The sequence below is a fragment of the Phragmites australis genome, chromosome 2 (assembly GCF_958298935.1).
Source record: "Phragmites australis chromosome 2, lpPhrAust1.1, whole genome shotgun sequence".
NCBI classification, from domain to species: Eukaryota; Viridiplantae; Streptophyta; class Magnoliopsida; order Poales; family Poaceae; genus Phragmites; species Phragmites australis.
Genome location: NC_084922.1, coordinates 2,676,055 through 2,699,925, shown reverse-complemented (window position 1 = coordinate 2,699,925; position 23,871 = coordinate 2,676,055). Strand labels below are relative to the sequence as shown.

The 23,871-nt window shown below is 43.0% G+C and overlaps 2 protein-coding genes across 2 annotated transcripts; one reads left to right on the top strand and one right to left on the bottom strand.

Annotated features, from left to right (window-relative positions):
- Positions 1 to 146: 146 nt before the first annotated feature.
- On the bottom strand, positions 147 to 9,174 carry LOC133893797 (zinc finger CCCH domain-containing protein 6-like). The gene is made up of 8 exons (XM_062334813.1): positions 8,952 to 9,174; positions 8,683 to 8,858; positions 4,903 to 4,971; positions 4,531 to 4,647; positions 4,165 to 4,443; positions 3,516 to 3,836; positions 750 to 1,173; positions 147 to 664 (listed from the first exon to the last, which is right to left on the bottom strand). The coding sequence occupies exons 1-7, from the start codon at positions 9,019 to 9,021 to the stop codon at positions 808 to 810; spliced, it is 1,398 nt and encodes a 465-aa protein (XP_062190797.1). The 5' UTR covers positions 9,022 to 9,174; the 3' UTR covers positions 147 to 664; positions 750 to 807.
- A 10,367-nt stretch (positions 9,175 to 19,541) lies between these two features.
- Positions 19,542 to 23,639, top strand: LOC133893765 (probable serine/threonine-protein kinase PBL7). Its single transcript, XM_062334811.1, has 5 exons — positions 19,542 to 19,905; positions 20,623 to 20,810; positions 21,019 to 21,208; positions 21,723 to 22,114; positions 22,638 to 23,639. The coding sequence occupies exons 1-5, from the start codon at positions 19,809 to 19,811 to the stop codon at positions 23,124 to 23,126; spliced, it is 1,356 nt and encodes a 451-aa protein (XP_062190795.1). The 5' UTR covers positions 19,542 to 19,808; the 3' UTR covers positions 23,127 to 23,639.
- The last annotated feature ends 232 nt before the right edge of the window (positions 23,640 to 23,871 follow it).

Sequence of the window (23,871 nt, the reverse complement as noted above, 5' to 3'; positions counted from 1 at the left end):
CATTCTTTTCTAGGCCACCGTTTTGAACACTAGAGATTTTTTCAAATGCACGTGTCCATCTTTATGCAAAGTGTGACAGGGGCGTAGTCCTAAGGTCATATTTCCTTTTCCGCACACCTCAGAACTCATATAAAAGAGAACAATGCTAAAGTGTGAAGTTGACCTCATCGATACAACCTTTTCAGTATGACAGCAAGACCTCTTAATTTAAGCACTCCTTGTTCGTTACAATGCGCCTTGCTCCCAGTATGGATATATATGTAGTTACAAGTCTCAAGTCTGTTGATGATATATATATGTAATATATGACGATATACAGAAAAGAAAAAAGAAAAAGAAATTTGGAATGTGGAGGAGAAAAACCCAGTAACCTCTTGCATGTGAAAATTTTCCTGATAACAACGAAAATTTTCTTGCCAAATATTATTTACCAAGGGAATGGATCCAAGTCTCACCGCGCCAAAGAAGCTTATCGAACCTGGCATTCAAAAACCTTCCTTTTCCCGTTTTGGACATGAACAGAAGAACGCAAAAATTGCAAGTGAATCGAGCTTGCTTGTAACCTATCAAATGCTCTTATTGTGATGGTAGAGAAAACCACCCTCGCCGAAGCTTCTCTACAGAGGCCGCAGCTTCTTATTCACATTGGAGAGGCCTATCGGAACTGATGTCCAAGAGCAAGACAAAATGTATTATCAGCAGCAGTAAGTTGTATGAGACGTGGGAAAATCACGGGAAGTCTAACCCACCTGTGTCAAGTGATAGAAAAATTGTGCTGGGAGGATCACTCCACTCAGCTCAGAAAAATTAGCGACCACCACCAGGACTTGAACTGCCACCACCTGTAGAAATCTGAGCTCGCTTGATAGCGTCAGGAGGGAAAGCCCCTTTTGGCAAGATTGCTCCAACAGGCTCGGGTGCTGCCACTGGTGATACTACTTGGTTGACAGAAGGGTCTTTGGTTGAAATATACTCTGGCCTTAGATCTGGGTAAGATGAAGATGGAGCTAATGTGGCAACAGGGAAGCCGAGATGATAGGGAGCAATTGACATGTCAGATAGAGGCAAAGCAGATGAACTGTAGCCTAGTGTACCCATTGGGTGATCGTATTTGCATGCAACTCCATATCTGCAATATCCATTTTGGGCATAGTATGCACAGGGCTGAGCACCCTGCAAATTAAGATAACAGAGAAGATTGGTAAGAAACTGCAGGTCATTTTACAAGAAAAAATGACAAAAAACTATATGATCCAAGTCCCGCACAATTTTTCCTGGCATATTAACATCATGCATGTTTGTACTCAACAGTACATTCCAGATGCAGCAGGAATACACAGAAAAAAATGGTGAGCGTGTATCTAAGACAAACTTCAGTTAAGAGGTATAAGCCTTGAGGACATTGCAAACTAATACAGGATTTTACCAATGATCACAATCAGTATGGAGCTGGAATATCGTATATGCAACTAAACATGGAGCAAATAAACTTGTTATGAACAGGTATTTTCACAATATATGGGACATTTTGCAGTGTACAATGAAGTTCAGTCGTATATAACATTTCAAAAAGGCAACTTAGCCCCCCTTAACTCTTTTGCTTTCTTGAACTGAATGCTTTACTTAGACAGGGGCAATATTAATAGCAAGTGAATGCAACACGGATACACTTGTTGGCACAACAATTAGTACCATATCAAGATTCTATCTTTCTTTGTTCTCCACAAAAAAAAAAAAAATGTATCATGATTCTGAGCAAATGGCAAAGTAGATGATCGGTTGATTCTCATTGTGATAACACTTTGTAAGACTTACATAGCTTATGACTACCTGCTTCAGCGAATTATCACAGAAGATTAAGAGAATTATATTAACCATCATATAGCATTTCATTATCACAGAAGATTAAGAGAATTATATTAACCATCATTTCAATTAGTTAAAAAAATCTACCTGGTAATCATCAGAGGGGAAAGAAGAATTGCAGTACAGAAGTATGCATTGTTTACTATAGGCTTGCCAAAGGGATTTTTAAGATAAACAAAAACTAATTTGTACCTTATGTAAATCAAACTATTTTGCAATAAAATACCAGAGTTTACAAAGTACCTCTAGTATATGCAAATCAATGAGAAGTATAGCGTGATGAGGTATTAACATTGTTGTTAGCCATCTGTGCACATGGTATAAAGCAAAAGAAGCCAACAATCCAAAAAAATAACTTAATCATTTATTTTTCTAATTAATTTCAATTTTCCGGACAATTCACACCAAACTAAAGCCCAAGCTAGACATGAGAGGTTCTGCCAAATTATTAGGCTTACAGCTTAATTGATCAACTCATCAATAATAGGCTCCACGGTCCTAAAAAAGGCTCTACAGTGCCAACATCTGTGTCTAAACAATCATCTCGTTTGTTCTGAGAGGCCATGCCAAGCATTTAATTTACTGCAGACAGAACATCAATGTTCTCAATCACCAACATTCAATCATTCTAAGCAACACACAGCAGCAAAATCAACTTATTGCTGTTGAGCGAATTGTCAACAGAGACTATGAACTTTAAGCACTTATGTCATACTTTAATTCATCTGTAAAATACACATCACTGAATTTGCCGGTTGGGAAAATGGGTCTCATCATCAGCCTTCAAAGGTTTCAATTGGTTTGAGTAGATATCCTAATATAATGAAACCAAATATCCTATTTCATGATACATTAATATTCTATTGAAAAGATAATGATGTATGATAATATCTGGGAGCCCTTGTTAGAGCTATTATGAGTGACTTATACAATCATGATAAGTGTCACAAGAAGCCGCACAACTAAGGAGGTGAATTTCGGGGGGAAAAACGCCTTATCTGATAGGTTTAGGTTTTAACACAGCTTTGAGCAACAAAGCTACAGAGATGATGCAGCCGAATCAATGCTAAGACACGGGAAACACTGCAATTCCATGTTGTTATACTTAATGAACACGATCTTTCAAGAAATCAACTTAATACCTCTTTAACTTCCCTATATCTACCTTGCCTTAAAGAAAAAAATTGCCATTATCTTGAAATATTTATAGGCCACAAATTGTTTTCATTCAATCTCAACTACTCAGCATCCTACATAGGAGAACTTTTGCTAGTTCCCAAGGTCATTACCTTTGTCGCTAGCTAGACTGATAGACACCTCTGGATAGAGGTTTATTGGGGGGGGGGGGGGGGATTAAATAGAGATGCTAAGCTTGATAGTCACTCATTTGGATAGAAAATTATCACGGGATACAATGACACTTGTAGATAAGAGGCTGCAACAAGTAGTGAAGCAATTATCTTCAAGAATTTTTATTAAAATCATGAGTGTAACTTCTCTTTGTTAGTTGTGAGAAGGCATGGCTTGACAGGTTTCTTTTGTTCGAATTGCCTGAAACTATGGAAGTATAACCCATTCCCAGAGAAATATAATGCCTCCAGAAGTAGCATTAATTTGCAACACATTTATACAATGTTCAGGCTGCTCACCGGACGAAGTGGAAGGCAAAGAGAGCTGAACATATAATTGGATTTAGGAGCGCTCCAGTCTCGAGGATGATGATATTTACATGTAGCTCCAAATTTGCAATCTCCAGTCCTCATGTAATACTGACACTCAGGCTGCCCTGGCCGCTCAGGAAATTCATGTTCTTGCTGGTTATTGCTTGATTGTCCAGTTGAGGGAGAATATGGCATGTACGGACCACCATAAGCAATTGCGGAGGAAGATCCATGGTGTCCAATGCCATATAATTGTCCAGCTTGAACAGTTTGTTGTGTTCCACCTGATGCTACAGGGTTTACTGATGCCTGCATCAAGCATAAGAGTTAAAACTTGGGAACAATAGAGTTTTCTGATCACCTCTACTCTTTTAAGTTGCAAAATGATCTAACTTAGCTTGCTTTCTGCTACTTATTGAACAAGTCAACCGTATTCAGGTAGCACATAAGTGGATGTCTTTTAGCTCTTGCCTACAGAATGATCACATTTCTCATCTTGGACTAGCTTACAAAAGGTCTTGCTTCATTTGCTTTATATCTTTGCACAAGTTTGCTATTGTGACCCCATTCTTAATTCACTTTAAAATTAGAGGCCTTCTTTTTTATCGAAAATAAAGCAGTTTGTCCAAACTATTACCGGATAAGGGCTCCATCCTTGCAATGGAACCATTCCAGATGAGAGCATCATCGGAGTGTATGAGCCTGGTATATATGATCCAGGAACTACAGGCGACCTTCCCATTTGCCAATTTGCAAGAGGAGCATATGTATGAGGGGAGGGCACAGATGCTGATTGTAAAGGTGGATATATTCCAGGGGTCACCGGGACACCACCAAATTCTGGATGATGAAATTTACATGTAGAACTAAATTTGCATTGCCCAGTCTTCATATAGTAGGAGCATTCTTTCTCACCCTGCAATTCGTAAATATCAATACTTCTTTCCCAGAAATAATTAGAAAATTATTACAAAGAAGCAAAATCATAGGAGAATTATCACACCGGGCGTAGAGGGAACCCATTGTTGTTTAACACAACAGATTGCACAGATCCATCTTGCTTAGGATGGTGATATTTGCAATTGGAGCCAAATTTACAAGTCCCAGTCTTCAAATAATACTGTAAAAAACAAAAGAATAAGCAGTAAAGCACCAATAACTAACAAGTCATCTGACATACATATAATGAGTGATGTGAATCATTACTTCTTTTTTATTTGTGTACCCTGCATGCCTGTGGACAAGCAGCAGGTACGTGTTACACTAGGTGTGTGCAAATAGTGTGCAGGAGTTACCGCATGCATGCTCAAATGTGTGGCTGATGCTCCCTTTTCATGAAAGACAATTAAATTTGAGTTTGATGGTGTTATCGTACCTCACATACAGGTTGACCCAATCGTTCTGGGAAGTCTGATGCTGCTCCATTCTTTGCACCTCCACCAAACTACAATATTAAAATAATGTAAAAAGAAACTACTGTCAGTTTCACACTGGCACACCCTAAAACCATAATCTAGTCATTAAGCATGCATACGCATCATGACATCATGCTTCACGTTGTTGATTTTGATTTAATTGATTAAACACGTTTCAAAAATGTTACGTTATTGATCAATGTGCACTTCCACCCTATCTTTACGAGTGGGAATCGTTTAGACATAGTTAGGAAGATCCCTAAGTCCTTTAAGGAGAGGAAAAAGAAAAGGAAGAAACAGGGAAAAGAACGACGGTTTTCAGCATGTGGGCCCTTCCCGCAGTCTGACCGAAAACTCCCGCAGTATGACCGTCAGAGCGCAAAGGCTCTACTTAAAGCCATCGACCAACTCTCTCTGGTTCTCTCTCATTCACTCACTCACTCCCCTTCACCAAACCGAGAGAGAGGATCACCTCGACCACCTCGATGATCGAAGATCGATGGAGGACTTCCCCGAGTTCCCCAAAGGCTTCCCTGAGCCCTTTCCCATCGTCTTCTTCGTTGGAGACGCTTCAACAAGACTTCTTCTGCATCAAGGCCAAACCCCACCCCAAAGCTCGATCTTCGGATCGAAACTTTCCCGGAGTTGGTCAACCCCCTAGAAAGCTTCCCCACGCCGAGGTGAGACTTTCCCTACCATTTCCTCATCGTTGCCGAGCTCCAACCGATCCCCATTTTATTGAGACCCGAGCTCCACCCTAGCCATGGACTTCATCCATGGGGCCTCGAGTTTGACCCCGTGCATGTTGCCCAAAACACCCCAGAAATACTTCCCTAGCCTTGTAGAATGTTTTGGTACCCTTCACGGTCGAAGGCATCACTGGAACCTTCACCGACGGCCTCGCCGAGGTGTTGTCGTTCAGGCTCAGCGGTCTGACCGCCGTTCAAGCCAGTCTGACCGCCAGGTTGTGACTTGGCCGATCAAACTTCCAGTCAAACTCCATAGTCAGGAGTCAGACCGCCAATAGGACCAATCTGACCGCCAAGCCTACTTAATACCGTTTTCTTCTCTGTTCGACCCCCAAGATCTAACCGCCGCCTGGATCAGTCTGACCGCCAGCTACTCAGTACATTGTGACCTTAAATTATTTTATACGAGGTTCCAACCTCTTTTAACACAATCGCTTAGGCGTTCTTTTGTAAATGTTTTCGTAACATGGCGCATTTCATCTCGTTCACGATCATGCATCATAAGCATACATTTTCCATTCGTTCGTTTGTTTATTCGATGTGTTCTTAAATTGTTTAGAGAGTGACACGTCGACGGCTCAAGCAGTCGAGGCTGAGACCAAACCAGAGTTGTACGTAAGCAAAGCGCCGGAGCTACGAGGCAAGCATCTAAGCATGTTTCACCTTTTACTTTGGATCATGTGGTGTCTAATTTGTAAATCACCGCTTTATGTATGTCATGTATGTTAGTGAGTCAATATCGGGAATTGTGGGTAGAACCTATATTGATGCATCGTTTCCACCTTGAACTATTGATGATCCCTATCCTTGTAATCTAGGTATAACCATGTCAATGTCTAACTTAAAAGTTATTCGAGATACTTAGCAATGCATACGTCATCGGTATAAGTTGAGCGGTGGTTCGACCATCGTTCGCGAGCTTAGAGCTTAATTATTGCTTCACAATGAAATGATGATATGTTAGCGAGTCAATGTCGGGAATGAGGATAAGCAAGGTGACAGGGAGCTAGAGGTGTCCGGGACACGCTCACGGTTACCCTAATGACATAGAGGTGCAAGTGGGTAGTTTGGATATGACAAAGGTTGTCTCAGAGGTCAAGAGGAGGACTCGAGTTGTGTGGGTAAAGATGTACTCCCCTGAGAGTGTAAAATCAATTCGAATTGCCACGCTCTCAGTTATGAGCATGCTTATATCCATCCGCATTGATCATAGAGATTCTGATGTTGGGATGTTTGTGGTATGTTGAGAAGTGGTTAGTGTGGGTCATGTTGGAAAGAGTATGATCAAGTGACGGGTATGTTTATGGCTATGATCTCATGGTAGACAGGTACGAGTTGTTAAGTTGTAGATGCTCACACTTGAGTCGATAAAATGCTTTTACATATAAATTCATTTAACCCTGTGACCGGTTCCTTTCTATGCATCCCCAAATGCATGATTTTTGAAGTCATGTTATTATATGTACCCAATATAGAATATGTCTTGCAAGTACCTTCGTATTCACCTTGTTTTTGTTGAGTTTTGCAGGTGAGGAAGAAATAATGTATGGCTACGTCATGCCCGCCAATGTTGGTTACAGGCAAGAGTAGTGCGAGCTACTCGTGTTGTTTTAAGGTGGTGCCTCAGGACAAATGGCGCCACCTATCCTTTATTGTTTATAAACTTTATTTCCGCTGCGTAGTAACTCAACCAGCTAGGAAGTTAAACTGTTATATTTTGTCCCCCTAGCGTTCGTAGTTTGGTAAATTGTTGAACCAATAATAACTTAAGGAATTGTAATATATTTACATTACTCGCTCTTTATTATACCTTAATGTGATAAAACTTGTGATAAAGACATGTGTTCCGATAGGCATAAAACACATATCGAGATTACTGGAATTGGATTCGGGTTAATCGTTGATGGTCACAATCGTTGCGGTGAGATGTGGGATAGCATGTGGCATGTCAAAAGACGAACGTGTGACATCTCTCATCTTATTAGATGATTGTCCTAACAATTAATCCGAATACAATTTTGACGGTTCCTCACACACATTTGACAAGAATTTGCCAAAAAAAATCCCTTATTCGAAAACATAAACTTTTGGCAACTAGAGATTTATTTGCAGCAGACATCAGAGATCCTTAATGATTAAGGATGATCACCATAAAATCAGAAGCATATTTATAAGTGCAAATTATAACTATTAAGACATTAAGTAATAGCAATACTCAAAGTTGTGAACTTTTGCGAGCCAAGCAGGTCATAAAGCACCTAATCCGTAAAAAATGGGGATAAAAGAGTAACTTTAAGCTATCAAGTGCCAACCAATGTCATATGAAGTATCACAAAAACCATCAGCATTGTTAATAAAAAGTTTTAATTATAGAAATATGACCATACCTGCATTGTTTCTTCACATTTGACATAGAAAGCTTATAACTACCAAATGGAAAAAAAGGTAACTTTTTTATGTAATCACTCATCAGGATCACTATGACAACATTAAGCTGAGGAAAAATAGAGGGCAGACAGATGGGCTCTCAGCAAATGCATTGATTGCAACCTAGTAAAATTAGAAGGAGAAAATAAAGCCAAACTAGTAAATTTGAAGCAAACAAGGAAAAGAAACGATCAGCATAGCAGGCATCACGAATAAACCATGAAAGGAAGGAACTCTATGCAGCACGCATAACCGGCCATCAGCTTCCAAGGGGCTGCTGACGTCCAGCTACACGCACCACGATCCAGTCCAGACACTGATGCCGCCACCTGATCACTAATAACAAGACACCACGGAGAAATTGCACAAGTGTCGCGCTCATGATCCGCTAAAGATGAACCACATTACCCAAATCACTAGTTTCTGCTGTCCGATCCTCACGGGGGTCACACGGTAAACCTACCTAAAGCAAAGTCATTTACCGGCAACCGCGTGTTGCCGCAACAGATCGGGAAGAAGTTCAAGAGTACGCGCGAAAGGGAGAGTGAAAAGGAGTCCGCTCACTTCAGTGCTGCCGCGATCGCGCGGGTGGTTATAGCGGCATCGCTCCCCGAAGCCGCAGGCGCCCGTGCGGAGGTAGTAGCCGCAGTCCGCCTCGCCCGGCCGCTCCGGCAGCCGCGCCGCCTCCTCCCCTTCCCCGCCGCCGTTGCCGCCGTCCAGCCCCAGCCTCAACATCGGCCCTGCAACCACGCATTCGCCCACCCACCCGTCACCCCGGAATCCACCGAGATCCGCTCGCCGTACGGCCTGCGAGAGATCTAATCGAAACGTACCTTCGAGGCCGGCGCCGGGGCTCGCGCGGCCGCCCTCTCCTCCCGCGGCCTCGCCCGCGTGCGGGTCCATGGCGTCGCGGCGGGGAGGGGAGCCTCCGGAAGCGACGATCTATCGGAGTGGGCGGAGATCGGGAGGGGGGGTCTTTTCCCTCTCGTTTCCTTTCCTTCCACCACTGTGGTGTGGCAGGCAAGGACACTGCTCCCCCCCCCCCCACCCCACCTTTCCTCTCTCGTCTTTTTTTCCCCTTGCGTTTCTTTTCCGCTGGGTTTTCTTTCCCACCCCGCTGTCTCGCGGCTTCGCTCGCGTCGCGGCGTGCACCTGTCCAGTTTCTACACGTGGGTAGGTGCTCGTTTTCCCTATTCCTTCTTTTCACACCTTTTCTGAAAAAGATTTTTTTCCCTGTTGCCTTTGCTGCAGGACCACGCTTGAGGTAGCTTTAGCAATCTGGGGGGCGGATTTATGGTGATTTTACTCGCTGCATAAATGTGAGGCGATAACGGTTGGAGTTAAGCGAAATGTGATAGCGCTTTGAGGTGAAGTTGTGTTGGTTTATTGAGTCATTTTTTATTTTGGATTTATAATATAGCATGGGAATTAAATGGCATGATGTTGCTGGTATTGTTGGTGGTTTTGTTTGTTAAAGGTCACCGTCACCGGTGATGATAATATGTGTTATCTCTCGTATTTAGTGTGGAAGTTTTTTTATGTAAAGCATGACCGTTGCTTAGTTAGTGATGGAGTATGATGTGTGATTGTCGCGTCTCAAATATGTCATGTTAGTTTCAGGTAATGCAGGTGATGTATTTGTCTCTCGCACACGATGTGAATCGTTTCGCCTGGCGATAGGTGTGATATGGGAGTGTCTCGTCTCTAACCTACCCTGCTTGATTTACGTAATGTAAATCGTGTTTATTTTATTTATTTTGTAGACACGATAGCCCCTACAAATCACAAAGGCTAAGCATTCATCCTCAAAACTCCAAATTAAAAGTGAAAAGAGAATTTATGTACTACTTAATATTACCTCAAAATCATTATAGACATACAGCACATGTACACATGAGATGGGCATTTCACAATTTTTAACCACCTGCGATATTATTAAACCACATTAATCACTAAAATAAACTCACTAAACAGCAAAATAATGGGTAAATTGCAAGAGGAAACCCTCTTAGGGGCTAGGGCTTGGTAAAGTTCTGAAAGTAGGACTTGACTCACTCTGGTTCAAATAATAATCTTTTTCAAAATTATACAAGGACATCAACTTTCACTTAAGAAAGAAAAGAGATAGCATGTGGATTCGAGCTCGTGCACCGTTGTTCGGCAACACCACCTACCAACAGGCAAGCGCTTGGGTTCCCAAACTTTTCCATCCTCGTGACACTTGTCAAGTACTGACATTCTTGCTGTCTTGCACATGGCACATACCACGGCCCAGCCCACATCTGGCATGTGGTCTTCTGCAACAACCGTTACAGTACCAGCAAAAAATCACTTCCCACTAGAAGAAAAATGCAGCAGCAAGATCCAATTGAGTCGTCTATTTCACCGAAAATCGTTGGAATTCAGTTGCTGTTGTATGAAGCAAGGACCTTGTGTTATCAACAGGATAAAAGGCACTTTTAGCTGCATTGCCCTGAAAGCATCTATTCTAGGAATGCATGCACGGACATATATGCCGTTCTTGAGAGCGGACAAGGTCAACTGATGTCATCATGGCCACTCACAGGACCTGCAACAACCACAGGACCCGAGAATACTTGGAAGCGAACCAAAGAGCTTAACGTGAAACCGAAGAGACGGGCGAGGAAAAGGAGCACGTACACATGGCGTTTTCAGCGCCGGCGCACGTGCACGCTTACTTTCGCGATATGGTGTAACTAAGAAATCAAAACAGAGGAACAGCCCCAAATGCAGCATTGTGAAACTGGTTTTTTAGTGCCCGTCTCGGCTAAATCGAGGTCATGAGTCCTCTCCAAGAGACCGATAAAGTTCTATCTTTAGAGCATCATCTCCAATGGAATTTTGGGAGGTCGACTAGAGGAACCCACACAAAAACGAGAGGTTGTAGAGGTTTTTTTAACCGTCAGTTATTATTATAAAAGGGAAAGACCGATGGATCAAGATATATATTGATCAAAAATCACCCTAAACCGTATAGTAAGATTATAGACTAGTTAAAAAAACATTTACTCTCGTCTAATGAGACACTTTATATGGTACATTCTCGCAAAAGGATAGAAATTTAAAGGCTTAAATTATATGTGGAATGGAGAAAAGTGTAATGCTTAAGATATAAATACATGAATGATTAGTGGGGTGTTTTCACAAATGTATCAAGGTGAGTTGGGTAGATGTGATCTTGTCCCTTTGTTTTAGATCCAATGGCTAGATTTATGAAGAACTTTGGAACAAAGAGGGTGGAGCACCGAATATGTTCTCTTGGTTGTAGAGCTGAATATCTTTCTTAAAAATTGGATCAACCTTGACGGCCCAAGAAACTACTGTATTTTATGAAAAATTTAATATGTGAGAAATCTCATTTTTGGGTCTCGATTTTTGCTGCTTGGCCCAGCCCTCTTTCCCTCTCAGCCCAGGCCCGCCAGCTCTCTGTATAAGTGTTGGCTGCTAGGGTTGTGTGCGTAGAAAAAAAAAAGGAAAAGAGAAAAATGAGAAGAGATAAGGGGCAGCTGCTGGCGATGGGCGGTGGCGGCGGCAACCTCCGCTCCGAGTCCTGCGGGCGTTGTGGGTCCAGGGGCGTGGGCTGGCTGCCGTTGGCCGCTGGATCTGAAGGAAATCGTTCGGCTAGAGGTGAGGGCGGATGGATCGGAAGAGGATTCGTCCTTAGGATGTTCGTGTTCCTCTGAACCCCTATATCTATCTCCTCCTCTCTCTAATGGGCGAGCAGATCAGGAGATTGACTCACATCTTTTGTTTTCCCTTCCATCTTTCTTGTTTACTTTTTGGCTGTGCACTGGTGGATTGGGGCTTAAGCTGTTGTCGGGCTGTGGCCGGTGCGGTTGGAGCTGGGAAGTGAAAACTGGTGGTATTCTGAGTTGCAGAGCCGAGGTTCACCCACACGTGCCGTCGCAGTGTGATAGGGCTTTGTATCTCCGATCTCCTGTCACTACCGGCAACAGAGGGTGATAGGTTTTCTGGGACAGCGGCCGTTGCGCCGTGCCTAGCCTCTGTAATTCAGGCTTTTGATTGCATTTCTCTATGAGTATCTTTACTTCTTCTTTGATCTGATCAGAGGCTTGGAATTCCAGTTCAGTGATGATTATATGCATTGAAATTGTGGTGTAGTTTAAGTAAAGTAGCTTCGGACCTGTACATGAATTCCTAGTTCAGTGCTGCTGTTTGTTCAGATCATTCTCATTGCTATAGCTGGTCCATGGTCTCTGATATGTTTGTTCAGATCATTCTCATTGCTATAGCTGGTCCATGGTCCCTCTGAAATGTTTGTTCAGTATACTGATGAAGGTGGTACTGTTCTGTAGATGGTATGATCTGATTGTTTCACTTCTGAGGGTCTGATTTTGAAAAGAACAGCAGCACTGTCTATTTCTGTTTTCTGTCCAGACTTTTATATAGGTTCTGAAGCTAGTTGAGACTTAGACTTAACTCAATTGGTGATATGCAATTTTGCAATGTTTAGAGAGCAGGGTCTATAAGACCTGGAGCCAATTGTTGCAAAAGCAATCTGAGAACACTGTTTTATTTCATTCCTGTCCTCCCTATTCAGTTTCAATCGCTAAAGTACACATGAATAGCGCTTGCTTATCTGTTATATTGCAGTCACTATTTTGTGATATCATGTGTATTGGAGTCTTGTTACTGTACTCTAGCTCTTTCCTCTATGGAATATTAATTTATGTGCTCATTTATTCGTACTATATTCAACAGAAACCCCTCCCTCGTCCCCTTTCACATGGCATGTACATGCATGAATGAGTGAGGAAAAGCAACATATCATCCACTTGGTTCATTTTGTATTCTCTGTTCACCTCAAGTGGCACTCCTCTTTCTGTTTTTTTCCTTTTCAGAGTACTAAGGTGGTGTCCTTAGGCAAAAGCAGGAGACATGTGGGCTCGTTTGAGAAAACCGGTCATATCAACCTATGGAGTCCATCATATGTTACTGGTTACTCATATGTGTTTGGACTGTGAACACGACACGAGCTAGAGAGGAGATGAGTGTCGGACCATGTAATACTCATAAACTCGTCCTGTTTAAAGTAAATTTGATGACTAGATAGATAAATTTTCTTGAATTCGTGTATCTTGTGTTGAACAAGCACATGATCACAGTAAGCTAAGTTTATATTTTTGTTTTAGCTATATAAGATAGGGATGTGTTAGGACCGCTACATTAGTTACTATTGCGGATCCGGTATGGTAAGAAATAAGGTCGATAGCAACAATATGTGAGGAAGCTTTAGCGAATCGGGCGAATGGTGACGGCTTGGGCGCGTGGGAAGTGAGACCAGAAGGCGGGAGAAAGAGGTCTGGACTGTCAGAAATGCGCGTGAGTGGGTGGTGTACTCAGACTATTTAGCCTTGTAATCGAGAAGGCAAAGGAAGCTTGAACTCTGAAAATGAACGGTGATATCATCCTACCGAAACTGGCTTCTCAAACGTTTTAGAATCTTCCTTCCTTCTTCCTATCAGGTCCTTTCTTCCCTTCTTCAGTATGTTACAAGATGGATACGGATCAACCCATGAATCCATTCTAGTTCAATTAAATTAACTAACTAGAATTGTCTAATTAGTTAATTAAGTTAAACTAAATAAATTCATGTATACCTATAGATAATCCATGCCCATCCGTAAGATCAGAACGGTTCTATTTGTACGTTGGTCTGGTCCTTACCCTGTAGCTAGCTGCTAGCGTGGTGGTGTAGGAGCGAGTGGTGCCGTTACTCTTTCCTGCCCTGTGCTTCCATTTCCACTCGGCAGTCGTCCGGCGCGGGACAGATGTGCCAAACCGCCGAACGAACCACAGGAGGCAGCGGGACGCGCGCGGGATCGGCCCCCGCCCACCACACCCGCGGTGCACCGCCGGCGTCGGGTCGGCGTTGGCGCGGTCCATCGTGTTCCCCCAGACTCCCGGCCCACTCCTTCCCGTTCCCCAATGGGTCGGTCCCTCGCGCGCGGTCTCGTACGTGCTTCCTCGCGTGCGCACGCGGCACGGCGCAGGCGCAGGCGCACTGAGCCAGTGCCACAGGTCGCCTTCACCCGTGCAGTCCAGAGTCCAGGGAGCACGAGACGCTGCTGCCTCGTTAGTTAGGCTCGCGCGGAGCCGATTAGTTGGTCGATTAACATCGCCGTGGTCTCGAGGTTGCATGGAGACGGATTAGGTTGTTAGGTCGCAATGCACGCACGTTTAATCGGCAGATGAGTACTAGCCCACGCTTGACTTTTCAACGTATTGCCCAACTTGCGTGCTGCTTTTGACCGGCGCAGATTATAGGGAAGCTTATGTAATGTTCAGTCTACCCCACTAGAATCAAGAGATGTTTCAGAAGCCATATATTGCACCTCTCTCTCTCTCTCTCTATCTCTAAAAATAAAAGGCATATATTTGGGAGCGAAACTGCAAGTGCCAAAATGAGCAACAAACCATAGTGCAAAACGGCATGGTTCGAATAAACGTTTTGGAGTTTGGTCGTGTCGTATGTTCCAAACAAGCTTGTTTGATTGTTTAAGCACTTATCCAGGCGAGTTCGATCAAGATGAGGGGACTCAAGGGTTGAGGTGTAATCTACAAAGTGCATGCAGCTGCTTCACAAAAGTGGAAGGTAGGGCCAAAATTTCATACTGCAGATATCTAAATTGATCTCTGCACTAAAGAGACGCGTTTGTCCCGCCACAACCAAACTAATCACACATTGATTAGTTGTTGTCCAAATTTGCCCCGATGTTGTCATCTCCTTGGTTGTAATCCTCGCGCTACCGTGCATTCTCACACATATCATCTCTTCAAGGCACGGCCAGAGGATCAGGAACGCTGCTAGTTAGAGCAAGACTCCGATTTGCACACACGCCGACACCAGCTCAATTCCCGCATGGCGACTCCTGCGGCGATCTAGGGTCTCTGACGCAAACACCTCCGCTCACGCCGCCGGCCGTTTCGGTATGAAAATATGTGGAGAAGAGATGACTCTTATATGGAGTTTGTCGAGAATTCATGGGGCTCAGGGGGAGGAGGTTCTTAGTTCGGCGCAGCTGAACACCTCTCTGGAAAGCATACAAGGGGGCCTGCAAGGCTGGGACCGGTCCACCTTTGGTTCGGTCCGTAAGAATCTCGCAAGGCTGCGGGAAAACCTGGAAAAGGAACGGGGCCGGTCGATCGGTATTGGATTTGGACCTACCAGGCGGGAAAGAAAAACTGATGACCCGTATCCTCAAGAGGATCGGCAATGGGAATTCGACCGATGTTTCGTGTCTTGAGATTCAATCAATTAAATAGAAAATTAAATAGAAATATAGTTTAGTTAAATAGAAATTCAGCTTAGTCTATCTAAACAAATACAAACAGTCAAGCACTATTATTTCAACAATATAAAACTATTTATCATGCTTATTCTTAATCTATTTATACGATATAACTCTATAAAATCTCACCCGACGAACCAAACACGCTCTATTGGTGTAGACCCTGCAGATGACCAGCCGGTGCGTATGGTTGCCAAGCTTCTCACAGCAAATGGGCAATGGAATGCACCTCTGATACATTCGGGATGTTTTCTACGCGATGGATGCTGATGCAATTTTTGGTACACCGCTGGACAGTGTGGAGGACGATTTCTGGTCTTGGCCTTCGGGAAAAAATGGAGTTTATTCAGTCAAATCAGCTTACCGGATGCTAGCTGATGAGCGCCAAAATGTTTGGTGCAGAAGCGTTGTCGGGGAGCTCGCCAGATGCAGATTGGAAGAAAATTTGGCAACTGGATGTCCCACCTAAAGTGAAGGTCTTGTGGTGGAGACTGGAGAGTAGTCCGTGAATTTTTACCTTCTCGTCAGATTTTGCACTTTGATCCACTAGCTCAATGCGAAGTCTGTGGTGGCGACGAGGAAAGCATCAAGCATGTGTTGATGGATTGCTCGGTTGCTAAGGTGTTCTGGAATTATGCTAAGGAGCTCACGGGCGTCAAGATCCCGATCCCAATCCTGCATCCGTTAACTTGGGCTCGTGATTTACTTTATCCTGAGATATGTTCAAGGCAAAACGCTGTTGTTCTTGTTTGCGGCATGTGGACACTTTGATAGCTCGGAACAAGCCACGGCATGGTGAGGCCATGATGTCAATGATGCAAGCAATTTCCTCGGCAAGAGATACTAATGATCTATGGCAAATCTTGCATCCTCCGAAATCTATCAATGGTGCGGCGATGCAGACACTGAAGTGGGCAAAACCACCGGAGAGCTGGCTGAAGTGTAATTCTGGAGCCACTGGCTGGGTGCTGCGAGATGAACTGGAAGCTTCGGTGGTGCAAGCGCAATATGGTATGAGTATGCATTGAATGCTCTTTCGATGGAGGCATTAGCTTGTCGAGATGATTTTCTATATGCAATTAAGCAAGGTGCCAGGAATGTGATCATGGAGACTGACAGTAAAATTTTGGTTGATCTATGGGGTAATTCGCTGCTGCAACGGGTCATGGTCGGGTTGAGCTTGGGCTTGGGCCAGCCCGCCCAAGATTTTTATGTGGGAAAATAATTCGTTTTAATGTTCTGGGCCCAAAACTAGCTGCCCAAGCCCGTCCATTAGAGCAAACAGATCTGTTAGGGTGGGCCAAAATTGGGCCAGGGCCAGGGCCAAGCTTGGGTTTTTTCAGGTCAGGCTTTTTATGCTCAGGTCTAACATAGAGCTAGCCAAATAGGTGGTCCGATCTGGCACGGCCCGGTTCGGTCCATTAGCCAAGCGGGTCGTACCGTGTCGGTCGGGTCGTACCATGCCGATTCATGGTACGGTATTGACCCATGAAGCACGGTAGGACGTAAAAAATGGGGATAAAAATAAAATAAAAGTCATGAAAAATTTAGAGATATGCAAGAAAATTTATGAAAAACATAGAAAAAAGCTTAAATAATAAAATAAAAATCAAGGAATTTTATGAAAAGTAGATAAAATGAGTTTTATTGATTGGTTACTGTCGGTGGATGAACATTGCAAGCGGGGATCCTGAGGGATCCTTTTGAGATTCGGCCGGGGGGCTAGTCCTGGATCTACCTCGTACGTGGGGTTAATGCATGTGGGACTTAGGCGGGATGAATCGTTGTTGGCTAGTAGTAATGAATGCAACAAGGGTTTAGACAGGTTCAGGCCGTACGAAGGCGTAATATCCTACTCCTGTGTGTCTAGTATATTATCAAAACTCTTCGAATGCCTTTGTCTGGATTTCCAGCACTCTCGTTTTTCTCTGTGTTACAAGGTTGGGGGCCTTTTTTTGCTACGAAGTGCCCCCTTTTATCTACCGGGGGGGAGGCTCTCTAGGGAGTGTCCAGAACTAGGGCACAAGTTCTCGTAAATAATAAATGGAAAGTAACCATCATGGGTCTACAATTAATGTTACAGAGGGTTGAAAATACATCCCTCGGATGGTCCTATCGGTCTTCACATCCCAACTTTAGCAGGTGCAGGGGTGCCCACTGGCCAACCTCTGAGCTCTCTCTCATGCCTGTCTGGTCAGAGTAGGTCTAACACGGTCTGATGCAACAGGGCGATAGGCGATAAGTCTCAAGCCCATCGAAGATATCTTCAAGTCGTCTTTCTTCATGGGCCCCGCGAGGGGACATGCGATGTGACCCACTGCATTAGTTGTTTCAACGCCTTCCTACCAGACGGTGGCAGGGACTGACATATTCAGTACGATAGGTGTGGGGGAGAGTGGTTGGATGTGACCGTCCACACTCACGCTTAAATGCAGCATCGGGCCTCCCACTGATCGACACCTTATCGTGGAGTCCCTGCGGGGGTCCACCGGTATAGGGCTTCTCGGGTCCTCGGGGCACTCTGAGTACTCGAGGACCAACTGTACTTGGCCCCGAGCGCCCACTCCGGGACCTGGCTTCCCTCGGGCCCTCGGGGAGGTGGTCCCTGAGGGAAAGCGCCATGTGGCACTGCGTTGTCCTGGCCTCAGGACTCGGGACCCCTGATCCCATATCACCGACAACTGCCTCGTTAAAAAAATCTTTCTACTAGAAGAAAAAAGAGTACAATATATACTTTGAAAATTATATGATTTCATTAGAAACTTCATATATATATTTTTAACTTGTTATATGCTTTCTCAAGTGACCCGTTCTATTTGTAAACCTTATAAATATTTCATTACTATATATATTACACTAAGCAAATCTTACTTTTTCTTCACCTATTTCTCTATAGATCTTTTCAAAATGTTGCCATATTGATGATTATGCGCATGAGTCCTTGACGTCTTGATCTATGAATGGAATTGATGCAAAATATTTACCTAAATTGCTTCAAAGAAATGGAACGCCGGATCTTGAATGTTCATAATTTTGGCAAATTATTGTAACACTTTGAGAAAGATTACGAGAAAAACGCGAGAGAGGTGAGAGGGTGTAAGCTTGCTGTCTTTGCTGGTGTGGAATGGGGGCTAGTAGCTAGTTCCCTATTTATAGGGGGAAAAATTCGTGATTTTTTATTTTTTAAAATATTTTTGGCCTAAACGGTCCGATGACACTCTGCATCACTGCGACACTTCATGCTGTGGCATGCTGAGCCGCTGCTGGCCTGACGCAGTGCATGCATCGTGCTGCAGTGCTGGCTCGGAAATAATACGACAACCGTTCAGTTATCTTGTTGCCGGCCAATTCAATCCGTATCATATTTAAAAACCAAACATTTATCGATCAAATCCAAATTCAAAATTAAAAAAAAATTAATGAAATTTGATTAGCTTCTACTAAATTTCATCAAATTATTATACGATTACCATGGTTACCGACTCCGGATGGTTTCTGCCAAATTCCACCAAATTATTTATGAACCCTGTTGTAGGGTTACTGATGGCGTGAATACCTTCTGCAGTGCCACCGAGCCATACCGTATGCTGTGCTGATCCAACATACCATTATTCTAGTTTAAACACAATCCAATTGGTCATATCATGTCGTGTCGGCATGGCCCAATTATAAAAGACTATATTGTGTTTGAGTAGTGCCCACATTACTGTACCACATGTCGATCTATTTAGCCAGCTTAGTCTAACGTAGCCCCTTTGTTTGCTCAAACCAGATCAGGTGCATTTGGCATGAGACAAATCGGTATAGATATTGTTTTACTATACTTTTGAGAATCCAAATAAAAGCAATATTCTATTCTGATTCTTAATAAAATATTAATTTTAATTCGAACAGTAATAAACTTTTCATATAGAGGTTTCAGGTCATGTTTTCGAGCCCCGCCCGGTACCTGTTTTCTTGGGTTTGGTACAAATAAACAACTCCACAGGAGGATAAATGCAATTGACCCTGCAAAATTAAACCCCTCTTAATGAACAGTAACCAGGCAATTGGTGAGTCCCCTCGACATCCCATCGATGTTGACTTTGCCTCTGTTCCTCGCCATTGTTTTTGTTTTTCGCTTTCAGTCAGTTTTTATGTTTTCTTTCTCTTGTGAGAGCAGACTTTCGGCCGCATGCTGCTATCCTCCTATCTCGTCTTCCATCTTTTTTCCTTCCTCCGGACGGGCCTGGAAAAATTGATCCATCTCTTGGCAGCTGCGGTCCTTGATATCTCCGGTAACCCAAAATCCTCTTCGGAGGCGACCAAGAACCGCGGATTCTCTTCTTGATTTCCTCCTGGTGGAGGTGATGAGAGATGGGCTTCTTGGCGTGCTTGTTCCGGTGTCGGGAGGAGGAGGAGGAAGACGAGAAGGAGGGGGAGCGGTTCAGGATCAATCATCAAGTCGCCTCAGGTGATGATGACGCACCTGGCTCCCTTTCTTGTGTTTGCGTTCCTTTCTTTTGCTTCTTAATCTGGGTAGACATAATCGTTTCTCGTTGCTTGATTCCTGTACTACTATCTTGTTCCCTGCTACTCCTGTAGTCTGCTCTTGTGAAGCTGAACCTGTTCTTGCTTTAAGAGGGGCGTTTAATTCTGTGGAAGGAAATAAGATGAAGCCTCGTGATTTGTGAACTCGATAGCTGTTTTGTTCGGTCGAGGGTGATAACCTGCTGCAGAGTAATCAATTTAGTTGTTCACAGAGGAGAAGAATTATAGTCAAAAATCAAGATTTTTTTTTACTCTTTTCTTTTTTCTGAATTGCAAGCCTACCTTTTCTTCTTGCTGCTAGCCTCAGGGAAGAACTCCTATTAGTTGCATCCAACGTCCCGCAATTAGAAAACTCGTACTTGTCTAGAATGTGTAATTTCATCAATAAAAGTGAATATGGAATAGTATTAGCTGGAATGACATCAAAATCATGAAGAAAATGAATGCTTGGACAGAAGGATATAGCCAAGATTCCAAGAATATATATAACAATAGAAAACTATTAGAAACTTACTGGTATAATTGATTTATGCTTTCCTGGTTGCATTGTATTTTTCATCTGTATTCTTATTCCATTGACATCGAATGCGTCTTTTGATTTTAAATGGGTCATTAACAGTGGATTATTCAAAACCTTCAGAAAGTTGCCCACTGAAGACTGGGAAAGTGGTACGTGTGGAAGGAACCCAACTAATTGGTAGGCATGACGAAGCAACAATTTTCACGTTGCGTCAGCTTGCTGATGCTACCAAAAACTTCAGGCAGGATTGTCTTCTGGGGCGAGGAGGATTCGGGTGTGTGTATAAAGCAAGTCTGAGTGATGGACAGGTCTGTGTTTGCTGGTCATACTTCTCGTTGATTTAGTTATGCTGCAAGCCCACAAAAGTTTTGCTACAAATATTGCACTGAATACTTAATGATGCGAATATGAGACCCTTCATTTTGCTGATGGCAGTGTGAGATGTAGAAAGTATAATAATCTTATTTGTATCTTCTGTGTACGTCTAATGCTGCTCCAGCGTTTGCTACATGGCAGGTTGTTGCAGTGAAACAACTTGATCTAAATGGGCTTCAGGGGAACAGAGAATTCCTTGTGGAGGTTCTCATGCTCAGCCTCTTGCATCACCCTAATCTAGTCAATTTGTTTGGGTACTGCGTTGATGGCGATCAGCGCTTGCTGGTCTATGAGTATATGCCATTGGGATCATTAGAAGACCATCTGCATGGTTAGTTTTAATGTTTTGTGTTGGAATGTATGATATCCTCATTATCTGGAGCAACATAGAAATTTCCTAGGTTTAATTTGTAGTGTTATCAAAATAATGTTAATATAAAAGCAATTGGCGTTTCTCTTTAACACAGTTATGCATCATCATTTTTTTTAACATGGTAAGATAAACTGTTCTAACTTACGAAATGCTCTACCAATTTTAACTGTCACTTCTTATCAGAAATTAGGGCAAAAAGAAAACAGAAATGTATACTGATCTTGAGATTCTAGGAGCTACCTAGTTACAGTTTACCATAATCAATACATTTGGCTTCCTAAGGTTTCAACTTTCAAGTGCCCCTTGACACACCATTTACCTTGAAGTCTTTGTCACTGCTTCTGTGATGATATACCGTTTCTTTACTGCCAGTTGCATTACACATACGACTTATCTATGTATTTCTTTCACATTCTTTGCTGTTACTTACTGGACACCCCATTAAAAAAATTACTATTGATTCTTTCAACAGATCTTGCACCCCATCAAGAACCTCTAGACTGGAAAACACGGATGAAGATAGCTGCTGGTGCAGCTGCTGGTTTGGAATACTTGCATGATAAGGCAACTCCTCCAGTTATTTACCGAGATATTAAGCCATCAAACATTCTTCTTGGTGAAGGGTATCATGCAAAGTTGTCCGATTTTGGACTTGCAAAGCTTGGTCCTGTAGGTGAAAAGACTCATGTGACAACCCGTGTCATGGGGACACATGGTTATTGTGCTCCTGAATACGCCTTAACTGGACAGCTAACAATTAAGTCCGACATCTATAGTTTTGGTGTCGTGTTCCTTGAGCTAATTACAGGGCGAAGACCAATTGACAGCGAGCGACCTCCTGAGGAACAAGACTTAGTCGCATGGGTATGTTTCAGTCAATTTCAAAATGCAATCTAGTAGTTAAATACTAATATTTTTAAAATAAAGTAAAAGCACACATTAACATATTTATGTCCAAGGGAAATTATGGAATAATCGCCAAAACATATAAAAATGCTTTAAAATTTAACACCATGTTATAATTGTTTCATTTAGATTATTTTCTCAATACTTTGGCTATGGTTAGTGTTTATTTTTTCTGTCTCCATCTAAAAAAAAGTATATTAACTGTACACGGGTTAGGTATTGGAGATGTCTGCAACTTTCTAGTATATGGTGTCCTTTTCTGGTAATCAGTAGTTTCTTTTTTTTAATCTCCTATTTGTGTACATCTTGAAACATCTTTTGTTTCTCCAGAATTTTCCTCATTTTCAAACACAGATATTATATAGGCCTCATTAGCAGTGAATGGTATTGTCTTGCTTGAATTATATAGGCGCCCCTTATTTTCCCATTTGACGTCACAAAATATATGTTAATGTTGAATTTTCTGCTGATCCTTCTGCAGGCTCGTCCATTGTTCAAAGACCAAAGGAAATTTCCCAAGATGGCTGATCCTTTGTTGCAAGGCCGCTTCCCAAGGAGGGGTTTATACCAGGCCTTGGCTATCGCTGCAATGTGTCTGCAGGAGAAAGCTAAAAACCGGCCTTCCATTAGGGAAGTTGCTGCTGCTCTCTCTTACTTAGCATCACAAACATATGAAAGGAACAACACTGCTGCCTGCCGTAACCTGGCTGGGCCTTCTGCGTCAAGAGTTCTGGATGATCAGAGTAACCAAGACACCACATTGCCCAGTCAACAGGAAGCTCAGATGTCAATGTATGGCAGCACAAATCACGGCATAGTAGAAGTGAAGGAAACTTGTTGGAGCGGTTCACATCGTGCAGGAAGGGGCAGAGTTGCTCCGAATGGTGTTGATAGAGAGCGTGCTCTTGCAGATGCCAATGTATGGGCTGAGGCTTGGAGGCGCCAAGAGAAGGCAAGCAAAGTGCGGTAACTGATCAGAGCCTCCCACTGGGACCTCTGCTTGAGTTTTGGCATGTTACCATACAAACATTTGAAGAAATGCTATGGACTACAGATTACAGAAAGGGTTGTTAGACGAAGAAGAGGAATAATATGCAGGGAAAGTGTAGAACTTCACCAGAGTGAGCGCTTCAAAGATTTCACCGGTGGAGTGTACTGCATTCAGATTTGCATACAACGTACATGGAGTCAGTTCGCTTATAGACAGTCATGTGATTTTCGTATATAAAGTTGCAGGGGGGTCTTGTATATGTAATAACCCCATAATAGAGACAGTAGACTATGCAACCTTTCTGTAGTTCAGTGGTTTTGATTGCATAATATAGGATCCGCGCACATGAAATGGTATGTGTTACAGGCTTACAGCATATGCATTTTTTGGATAATCCTTTTAAAGTTTCAGTGCTATTTTCCGCCAGTGTAATGTTCAGATGTTGCACATGTGGCATGTGCTGTTTCAATGCAATCTGAAGCTTCTGAAGTCCGTAGCAACTGTCATGGAAATGTAATGGTGAATGGTGCTATCCTATCTGCACAAAATTGTCATTGCCGTCATGTAATTTTTCGTCTGAGTTGTAGTATCCAAGCACCACAGCCTGGTAGGCTGGTACTACATATAACGTATTGAATTTTTCTACCCTTACTACATAATGCGTATTTCTGTGAAGCTGCCGTTGTTATTAATGATTTCTTTGCCATACAAGAACTTGCCCAGA